The following is a 10844-nucleotide window of genomic DNA, read 5'->3' as shown; positions in this document are numbered from 1 at the left end:
TATACATGCATATCATATTCATGGAAGCAACCTTTTCTGGCCTGGGAATGTAGCAAAGTATTTGAAAGCCCCTGTGTTCCCTTTCTGTTCATAGTTGCACCACTCCAATATCACCTTTACACATTACTAAAGCACCACTGAGGTGAGCGAAGTACTTGTGGCAGAAAATTATTTAGTTTTGTTATCTATACAATGTTTGTTATAAACTCAGCAAAAAAGAAACGTACTCACTGTCAACTGTGTTCATTTTCAGCAAACTTAACGTGTAAATATTTGTATGAACATAAGATTCCACAACAGACATGTGACTTAACAGAAATTGAATAATGTGTCCCTGAACAAAGAGGGGGCAAAATCAAAAGTAACTGAGTATCTGGTGTGGCCACCAGCTGCATTAAGTACAGCTGCATCTCCTCATGCAGGAAATCACGAGCAGTATGGCTGGTGGCACTGTCATGCCAGGATGAGCCTGCAGGAAGGGTACCACATGAAGGAGGAGGATGTCTTCCCTGTAATGCACAGCGTTGAGATTGCCTGCAATGACAAGCTCAGTCCGATGATGCTGTGACACACCAGACCATGACCGACCCTAAACCTCCAAATCGATCACACTCCGGAGTACAGGCCTCGGTGTAACACGCATTCCTTCAACGATAAATGCAAAGCCGACCATCACCACTGGTGAGACACAACTGTGACTCGTCAGTGAAGAGCACTTTTTGCCAGTCCTGTCTGGTCCAGCGACGGTGGGTTTGTGCCCATAGGTGACGTTGTTGCCGGTGATGTCTGGTGAGGACCTGCCTTACAACAGGCCCACAAGCCCTCAGTCCAGCCTCTCTCAGCCTATTGCAGACAGTCTGAGCAGAAGATGGAGGGATTGTGCGTTCCTGGTGTAACTCGGGCAGTTGTTGCCATCCTGTACCTGTCCCGCAGGTGTGATGTTTGGATATACCGATCCTGTGCAGGTGTTACACGTGGTCTGCCACTGCGAGGATGATCAGCTGTCCGTCCTGTCTCCCTGTAGCGCTGTCTTAGGCCTCTCACAGTACGGGCGATGCAATTTATTACCCTGGCCACATCTGCAGTTCTCATGCCTCCTTGCAGCATGCCTAAGGCACGTTCACACAGATAAGCAGGGACCCTGGGCATCTTTCTTTTGGTGTTTTTCAGAGTCAGTAGAAAGGCCTCTGTAGTGTCCTAAGATTTCATAACTGTGACCTTAATTACCTACCGTCTGTAAGCTGTCAGTGCCTTAACGACCGTTCCACATGTTCATTAATTGTTTATTGTTCATTGAACAAGCATGGGAAACATTGTTTTTAAACACTTTACAGTGAAGTTATTTGGATTTTTACGAATTATCTTTGAAAGACAGGGTCTTGAAAAGGGGACCCCCCCCCCCCCCCCCCCAATGAAGGTGGCTTCATTGTCCATTTACCCGGAAAACAGATCAAAAGATATGTATAAGCAATGAAGTAAAGAGACCAGGCCACAGTCAAATATTCCTATTTATTCTGTTCAGTAGATTTTGCCAAAGGACACCGGTAGTAATGTAACGGTAATGTGGTCACATTGCTATCAATGATAATGGTAAAGACTAGAGGTTGATTGTTTTGTGCAAGTAAAAGATGTGCTCCATTTAGCTTTCTTGAATGTTAGGTGGTTCGGAAATGTTCTTCTGGTAGGCACAGAGTTGGAACACACCTGAAAGATCAAGCAACAATGAAATGGATGAGGCACAACATTGAAACTATTCCACGAGCCTGTGCTGAGAGGGACTTCTTTTAAAGTCTGAATTTGGACAACCTGAAAAGCTAGTTGCAACCCAGCTAACCCATGGGACCTAGACACAATATCTACAGCACTGTCCGTTGGTGGCAGAAGTTGGATCCATCCTAACCACAGAAGATGTACATTATGTACGTTGAAGTGTTGCTAATCAATGGATTGCAGCTGATCCTAACACCAGATTGTACCAGTCAAACACCTACTAAAAAATAAAAAAAAAACATTTTAAACACAAAGGGATAGTTTGAGATTAAAGTTCGATGAACTCATGAATACCATTCTTCTGGCTGCGTGCAGTTTGAAGGTAGTTTCTGGAGCCACTGTTAACTAGCATTGGCGCAATGACTAAGTCCATAGGAGCAGCTACTGGAAGCTACCTTCAACATCCTTCAAACTGCACCCACTCTGGATAAGTAGAAAAAAGTGCTTAACCCCCTAGAGTCTGTGTCTGCGGTTCTGAGAAATCCAATTAGCATAATAACAAAGATATCCACATCAAAATCCAGCAGTTTAAGCTAGAGATTTTTTTTTTGTTGCATGGGCTGCATCATGTTGTTGCATGGGCTGCATCATGTTGTTGCATGGACTGCATCATGTTGTTGCATGGGCTGCATCATGTTGTTGCATGGGCTGCATCATGTTGTTGCATGGACTGCATCATGTTGTTGCATGGGCTGCATCATGTTGTTGCATGGACTGCATCATGTTGTTGCATGGGCTGCATCATGTTGTTGCATGGACTGCATCATGTTGTTGCATGGACTGCATCATGTTGTTGCATGGACTGCATCATGTTGTTGCATGGACTGCATCATGTTGTTGCATGGGCTGCATCATGTTGTTGCATGGGCTGCATCATGTTGTTGCATGGACTGCATCATGTTGTTGCATGGACTGCATCATGTTGTTGCATGGACTGCATCATGTTGTTGCATGGGCTGCATCATGTTGTTGCATGGGCTGCATCATGTTGTTGCATGGACTGCGTCTCAATCCGCTGCATCTGCCGACGTCGCCCTCCACATCTGCGGTGAAATGTGGCAGAGCTAGAGCTGTGTTGTCAGACCATGAGACATCCCGAAAATCGGTCTTCTCACAAACGTCTGGACGGTGTGGCCCACAAACTATTATGACCTCTATATGGAAAGGTGAGACTTTCACGAACACGGGACTCTTCTAGGTCCGTACATCCGATCTGCAACATCTGTTTGTAGCGTCTGAACCATTTGGGCTACACACTAACACATACTTATCGGTTGTTTTGCCCTAGGAAGAGGTAGACGGTACCAGATAAAAATACAATTAATGGAAGTATATATGAATATAGTTTTGTGCCTAAAATAAAGGGTAAGTGCATGTAAATTACAAAAAACAATCCTGATCATATATCTCAGATCTAGAACAAACTTCCTTTAAAATGTTTTTGGGGACCATCTGATTATGCATGTACAAAGCTGTTATTCAATGCATTGCTCAGTAGTGTAAAGTTTACTTAAGTTGTTGTTTGGGGGTATTTGTACATTACTTTACCATTTATATTTTTGACAACTATTACTACCTGACACCCAAAAGTACTTGTTACATTTTGAATGCTTAGCAGGACATAAATGGTCCAATTCACGCACGTCCCTGGTCATCCCTAATGCCTCTGATCTTGCAGACCCACTAAACACATGATTTGTTTGTAAATTATGTCTGAGTGTTGGAGTGTGCCCCTGGTATCCATAAAAAGTTAACAAGAAAATTGTGCAGTTTGGTTAATATAAAGAATGGGATGATTAAACTTTTGATACTTAAGTCTATTTAAAACAAATGACTTTTACTCAAGTGGTATTTTACTAGTGATTTTTACATTTACTTGTCATTTTATGTTAAGGTATCTTTACTTTTACTCATGTATGACAATTGGGTACTTTTTCCACCACTGGCATTTCTATGGGCTAATAGCAGTAAGGCCAAATAAAAATAAACAATTTGATAAGTTAAGGGGTCCTAAAACTCAATCAAATAGCTAAATGATTCTTGGTATGACCACCCCGCTTAGACTCCAGAGGGTTTTTTAATCTCAAACTATCCCTTTAAAGACCAACGGTTTTATTAGAGGAGTTTACCAGCAACGAACGTTAAGATGATGGCCACCCAACCTAAGATGTAGGACCAGGAGAAGCGCCAATCAAGGAAGCGCTTGCCAAAAAAGTTGACAGTCACGCCCGTGTAGATGGCCAGAGCTAACAGAGCAAGAACACCTGAGGGATGAAAGAAAATGTGGTGGGATAAAAGAGAGAAACATGTTGATGTGGCCAAGACAGAAGTTTTTTTAAATAATGTTGATGTTTGTTCAAGTCTATACAATTCTACAAAATGTAATTCCTGATTTATTATAAATACAGTGGGGAGAACAAGTATTTGATACACTGCCGATTTTGCAGGTTTTCCTACTTACAAAGCATGTAGATGTCTGTAATTGTTTATCATAGGTACACTCCAACTGCTGCAGTGTGTGCAAACCTGGTCAAGAACTACAGGAAACGTATGATCTCTGTATTTGCAAACAAAGGTTTCTGTACCTGTGCTGCCATCCTGTTAGAAGGTAACAGATTATTTTATTACAAGGGTTCAATTGGATTTTCATTGTGTGCAATGGTGTTATTTGCCCCCTAGTGGATGCTTCTGGTACTTAAAAAGACAACGCAAACAGGAAGTAGAGAATTTGTTCTGCACGCATAGAAGCAGCTACAAACAACGCTACGGTGCAGGTCTTTCATTGTAGTTATTTCTTGTCACGCTTCAGCCTTGGAAAATATTTGTTTGTAAGTTCAATTCAAGCATTTAGCTAATGATTATAATCTTGTTATTGATAGAGTTGCTTACATGTCAATGTTGGTTGCATTTACTCACAAATTGCAATGCTTTTCATGTATGCGTTAGCAGTATTACTTTGCTCGTGCGTCATGCAAACGAATTGTAAAATATACAATACTGTAGTTTTGTTACTGTTCCTAGTGTAATATGCTTTGTTATTCTACATAAATGGTTGTACATTATTAGAGTAATGAAAGGAGCCAATTACCATATGAGTAACAATTAGCTATATGGTTTGGCATCATGCCAGATGCATGGTACCTTAGCGCGTGCTTTGTATTTATGCAACTTCAAATGTATAATGTACAGCTACTGTCGGTGTGAATTGAATACTAAAGTATATTCTTTTCTGTATTTTGCAGTTTCACAACATAAACGTTTTCAATATATTCATTCAAGAAAAGTCACGCCTTGGGAGTTTTATTGAAGACTTAGTTGTTAGCTATCTGTCTAGTTTTGCATGGGAACGCAACTCAAGGGCAGAATAGTACCAAATATTAAGTTCTGCTTTTCTGATGTATCAAATTCTTATGTCATGCAATAAAATGCAAATTACTTAAAAATCATACAATGTGATTTTCTGCATTTTTGTTTTAGATTCAGTCTCTCACAGTTGAAGTGTACCTATGATAAAAATGACAGACATCTACATGCTTTGTAAGTAGGAAACACTGCCGATTTTGCAGGTTATCAAATACTTGTTCTCCCCACTATATTTTTTCCTGACTGGTCCGCTATCCCATACTTTCTACTTCCATTGTGTAAACTGGTGTCTTCTCCTTGAAGGAACTGGACAGGTCAAGGCAAACCCCCTGTTGGCCTTCCATGCTTTCTCCTTTCCTGTCTTTTCCATAAAGCATCTGAGTAGGTGCTGATCTAGGATCAGGTCCCCCATGTCCATGTAATGTTATTCATTGTGATCTAAAATCCAAAACAGATCCTATATCAGCACTCCTACTCTGCAACGCTTTATGAATATGGCCCCTGGTGTTTACCTGAGAGGAGCAGAGCGATGCCCCCCATCCGGACCCTCCTGCTCTTGGTGCCATTGGCAAAGGCACTCAGGCCCAGCACCACGCCAGCGAAGCAGCTCAGCACGGCCAGCAGCATGAAGGCCCTCGTCGCATCCCAGAAGGCTGTGCAGAGAGGACAAAGTCATATACAGTGCATTCGGAAAGTATTCAGACCCCTTGACATTCCACATTTTGTTACATTACAGCCTTATTCTAAAATATATATAATTATTTTCCTCATCCATCTACACACCCCATAATGACAAAGCAAAAACAGGTTTATATTTTTAAGCAAAAAAATAAATATATATATATATATATATATATATATATATATATATATATTAATTACTTATTTACATAGGTATTCAGACCCTTTGCTATTAGACTTGAAATTGAGCCCCGGTGCATCCTGTTTCCATTGATCATCCTTGAGATGTTTCTACAACTTGAAGTCCACCTCTGGTAAATTCATTTGATTGTACATGATTTGGAAAGGCACACCTGTTTATATAAGGTCCCACAGTTGACAGTGCATGTCAGAGGAAAAACCAAGCCATGAGGTCTAAGGAATTGTCTGTAGAGCTCCGAGACAGGATTGGGTAGGGTACAAAAAACATTTCTGCAGCATTGAAGGTCCCCAAGAACATAGTGGCCCCCACCATTCTTAAATGGAAGAAGTTTGGAACCACAGTGACTCTTCCTAGAGCTGGCCGCCTGGCCAAACTGAGCAATCGGGGGAGAAGGACTTGGTCAGGGAGGTGAGCAAGAACCTGATGGTCACTGACAGAGCTCAAGAGTTCCTCTGTGGAGATGGGAGAACCTTCCAGAAGGACAACCATCTCTGTAACACTCCACCAATCAGGCCTTTTATAGTAGAATGGCCAGACAGAAGCCACTCCTCAGTAAAAGGCACATGACAGCCCGCTTGGAGTTTGCCAATAGGCACCTAAAGGACTCTGACCATGAGAAACAAGATTCTCTGGTCTGATGAAACCGTCTGGAGGAAACCTGGCACCATCACTATGGTGAAGCATGGTGGTGGCAGCATCCTGCTGTGGGGATGTTTTCCAGTGGCAGGGAGACTAGTCAGGATTGAGGGAAATATAAACGGAGCAAAGTACAGAGAGATCCTTGATGAAAACCTGCTCCAGAGCACTAAGGCCCTAGACTGGGGCGAAGGTTCACCTTCCAACAGGACAACAACCCCTAAGCATGCAGCCAAGACAATGCAGGAGTGGCTTTGGGACAAGTCTCAATGTCCTTGAGTTGCCCAGCCAGAGCCCGGACTTGAACCCGATCGAACATCTCCGGAGAAACCTGAAAATAGCTGTGCAGCGACGCTCCCCATCCAACCTGACAGAGCTTGAAAGGACCTGCAGAGAAGAATGGGAGAAACTCCTCAAATACAGGTGTGCCAAGCTTGTAGCGTCATACCCAAGAAGCCTCGAGGCTGTAATCGCAGCTAAATGTGCTTCAACAAAGTACTGAGTAAAGGGTCTGATTATTGTAAATGTGATATTTCACTTTTTTTAATACATTCGCAAATTTCTAAACCTATTTTTGCTTTGTCATTATGGGGTATTGTGTGTAGACTGAGGGGGGAAACTATTTAATCCATTTTATAATAAGGCTGTAAAGTAACAAAATGTGTAAAAAGCCAAGGGATCTGAATACTTTAGTATATTAGCATTGGTAAGAAATCTCCTTCGTAGCTATCAAAAGTGTTTTATTTATAGGTTGGTATGTAGGCCAACATGTGTATTGTAGTTATGAGTGATTAAAAAAATCCAAATAGCAGTTTTATGTAACTATAATTTGACTCACCTTACAGTATCTCTATAGGCTATTCATAATTGTTATCGTTCAGGGTCAGTTTTAGTGGTTAGGCCAAAAACAGACTCTTGATCACAAGAGTTGAGGTTAAAGGGGTAGTTCACCAAAAATACAAAATAACTTGTAGGTTCCTTACCTTGAAAGTAGTTTATGGGCCAAGAAAAATAATGTATATTTAAGCAATAAGGCCTGAGGAGATGTGGTATATGGCCAATATACCACGGCAAAGGACTGTTCATAGGCATGAAGCAACGCGGAGTGCCTGGACACGGCACTTAGCCGTGGTATATTGGCAATATACCACAAATTCCCAAGGTGCCTTATTGCTATTATAAACTGGTTTCCAACATAATTAGAGCAGTAAAAATAAATGTTTCGTCATACCCGTGGTATGCGGTCTCATATTCCATGGCTGTCAAGCAATCAGCATTTAGGGCTCAAAACCACCCAGCTTATAAATAACCATAGCTACTATCTGCCTTAGCCACATTAGCATTTATTCTCAGTGCTTTTTTGTTGTCAATGGACCCCAGGTAGCATGCTCTTATTTGCGTGCCAAAATCCCCTCAAAGTAAGAAAAATTCATAGTGGATCCTAAATTATTAGTTAAAGGTAGATTGTACTACTCACCCACAGTGATGGTGTGGGCATGGCACTTGTGATTGATGCAAAACCTCCAGAGGCCCTGGTTGGCCGAGGCGCCTGAGTAGCGGTACTGCATCCAGAAGTCGGTTGCCGTGGAGACTATGAGGAGCACGAGGGCGGCCACACCACAGAGTGTGCCCCCTCCTGCTAAAGTGTACAGCATCAAGGAGAAGCCTGGGATAGCACAGTCCTCCTAAATGCACCTCAACTGTTTTGAGGTAAAAATGAAAAATAAATGAAGATTTGAAAGAGTTCATCACTATGTATCACTCTAACCAATACAAGCTTGAACAAAATCATATCGAAGTGGAGGATAACATTTGTTACTTTTAAAACGTGTACCATGTGTTGAGTTTTTACCACCTGTTTGTCGAACAGATCAGAAGGAAAGAACCACGCTTAGAACTTATGGCATACATTGGATAGAAGACTGGGTGAGGAAGTAACAACAAAAATGCCGGGGGGGGGGGGGGGGACACGGGTGGACATGTGTTGGGGTGAACATTACAATGGTGGCATTGCAAACAGCCTTGAGCTCAATTTTATGAAATGCATCTTTACTTGGGTCTTATCTGACATCCTTTCATATGCGAAAGCAGTTTAGTCTAATCTGTGATTAGGCTTGAAGGAAGAACTGAAGGAAGGATGCATTTTTGAAGTTCAAGCAGGGCCTTCATTTGGAAGTCAACACTAACACCTTTGGGCTTCAGAGCGGACACATCAAGTTTTAATGCTATGTGGTTGTGACACCTACCTATAAGCACACTAACAACAACTGCACTTCTAGTCACCATGCAAAGCGTCTTTGTAAAAAAGATTGCTCAAGTTAACTCCATTTCCAATCCATTAAAATGTCATTTAAACATTATTGAATGCATATTTCCACCTATCTGATCAAGAGCCACCAAGAACAAAATCAAAAACCTGCACATTTTGCCAAACCAAACAAAGCACTTAACCAAAATGGCTGCATGTCAATGAGAGTGCTGAACAGGCTGATTTCAAACCATTGTTTCCAACTAATTCCCCCAGCGCATCACAACTAATCTTCTAATGCTGAGCAATAGATCTGTCAGCATGTTGCTCTGTGACCAGCGTGATGGGGTACCAATACCCTTTCCAAACTACTGAGCCGAACCAAACCATCCACCATATGCTGCTTGGAACCCTGCTGGAAGGGCAATGTGAAAAGATCTGGTGTGAAGAAATATCCCAGCCGTTCGGGGCAGCACGATGGTGAAGAAATATCCCAGCCGTTCGGGGCAGCACGATGGTGAAGAAAGGGTACTATATTCCATAGTTGCCATTTCAATTCCTGCAGCAGCCTCAATGCATCCGAAGACCAAAAGCTCAATCAAATGTTAACTGGCCCATTTATACCCTAAATTTTATTTGTTCTTTTGATTGAAATAGCTTAAATAACAGACCAAATATATAAAGTGAGTTTTCTCCAAAGAGCAGTTCCCTCATATTCTTGTTGCTATAATGTGTTTTTGAAAATATAGTCCATTTATATCCACGAAGAAAAAAAAAAGGAACGTTTGCAGATACCTGTTGGTTGCTGTCTCTGTGCTGGGTGGTTTGCTGTCTGCGTGAGTCTATCCTTTTTAAACCCTCTACCCATGGCCCTCATTGTCTGCCTGTACAATAGAGGGAATGATCGAGTGCAACGAGAATGAAGGTAATCCCTCTCTCTCTCTCTCTCTCTCTCTCTCTCTCGTTCACTCCCTCTCCATCCCTCTATCGCGCACCGTTACCCCGTTGCCTCCACTCTCTCCCTCAAAGCTGTACACTTGCTTGCTCACTCCATCTGCATTTCTTACACCTTCACTCATGGCCTCTTCCTCCTTACCTATTCTGCCTTCCTCTTAGAGAGTGGCTGAGTTGCCCTGGCAGGCAGCCCTTGGCGTCGTAGGACTCTTTTGTGGATAGAGGGCCACAACACCACCCGGATTCGGCCATGCCAGGGCTGGGTTCACCATGTCCTCACCGCCATGGTGGGAAGTGGGTACCATCCAGGGTCAGCATGTCATGCTGTACAGTACATGGTCACTCACTGGTCCAGGGTCCAGCCCTATAGTAACACTGATTGATAGTTTCATATGGAATAATTTAACCTGGTGTGTTATAACAGGGCTGGATTGAACACTTGGAACAACTAGAAGCTCTTCGGGACCGGATTTGGCAAACCCTGCACTAGTCAGTGGTAACCCTCTGGTCACTAGGGTAGGTCTTGGCGGGCTCAACTGCCCCAACAGACAATGCAGAGAATATCCCAGTTAGAATTGGAATTATGTTTGTTTATGCCTGCCATGGTCCATCACCTGCAGTTCTGCAGTAATGCTAGGATGCAGAGCAGCTCAGAGTATTGCAGATCTAAATGTAATGCATAAAATGGACTATATCATGTGGAGTAGAGAGTTGCGTACACCTTGTATTTCTATCTGCAGTGTTCTGAACATCAAGCCAAATTGAGTAAAACCGGGATTAAATCCACTCACTGGTAACAGGCAATGTGACTTTTAATAAAGGCAATGTCCAACCAGACATATGCAGTGTTAACTGTGAACGTGATCTCCGCGAATGCGGGAACATTGCCTTTAATGCCTTTAAGACAGCAGTGACTGCGGTTGTATTGAATCCTGGCCTAATCATTGAACTGAGGAACACTTTTGTAGAGGGTACCATATTTCTACACGG

General features: G+C 42.5%; 1 protein-coding gene and 1 long non-coding RNA gene across 2 annotated transcripts; one reads left to right on the top strand and one right to left on the bottom strand.

Annotated features, from left to right (window-relative positions):
- Positions 1–1490: 1490 nt before the first annotated feature.
- On the bottom strand, positions 1491–9802 carry LOC110524018 (lens fiber membrane intrinsic protein). Its single transcript, XM_021603301.3, has 5 exons — positions 9696–9802; positions 8130–8352; positions 5646–5786; positions 3900–4034; positions 1491–1704 (listed from the first exon to the last, which is right to left on the bottom strand). The coding sequence occupies exons 2-5, from the start codon at positions 8305–8307 to the stop codon at positions 1640–1642; spliced, it is 519 nt and encodes a 172-aa protein (XP_021458976.1). The 5' UTR covers positions 8308–8352; positions 9696–9802; the 3' UTR covers positions 1491–1639.
- On the top strand, positions 4494–5684 carry LOC149983513 (uncharacterized). Its single transcript, XR_016496137.1, has 3 exons — positions 4494–4598; positions 5248–5307; positions 5588–5684. It is a non-coding gene; the product is annotated as an uncharacterized LOC149983513 (long non-coding RNA).
- Positions 9803–10844: the final 1042 nt, after the last annotated feature.

This window comes from Oncorhynchus mykiss, chromosome 5 (genome assembly GCF_057628025.1).
Source record: "Oncorhynchus mykiss isolate SJ-2025 chromosome 5, ASM5762802v1, whole genome shotgun sequence".
Classification (NCBI taxonomy): Eukaryota; Metazoa; Chordata; class Actinopteri; order Salmoniformes; family Salmonidae; genus Oncorhynchus; species Oncorhynchus mykiss.
The sequence above is the reverse complement of the archived record's forward strand: the minus strand, read 5'-3'. Positions and strand labels throughout refer to the sequence as shown.

Coding starts and splice junctions, on each gene's coding strand:
- LOC110524018 (XM_021603301.3), bottom strand. CDS start 8,307: ATGCTGTACACTTTAGCAGGAGGGGGCACACTCTGTGGTGTGGCCGCC. Junction 5,787..8,129: donor TGCCCACACCATCACTGTGG/GTGAGTAGTACA, acceptor CTCTCTGCACAG/CCTTCTGGGATGCGACGAGG. Junction 1,705..3,899: donor CATCTTAACGTTCGTTGCTG/GTAAACTCCTCT, acceptor TTGATCTTTCAG/GTGTGTTCCAACTCTGTGCC.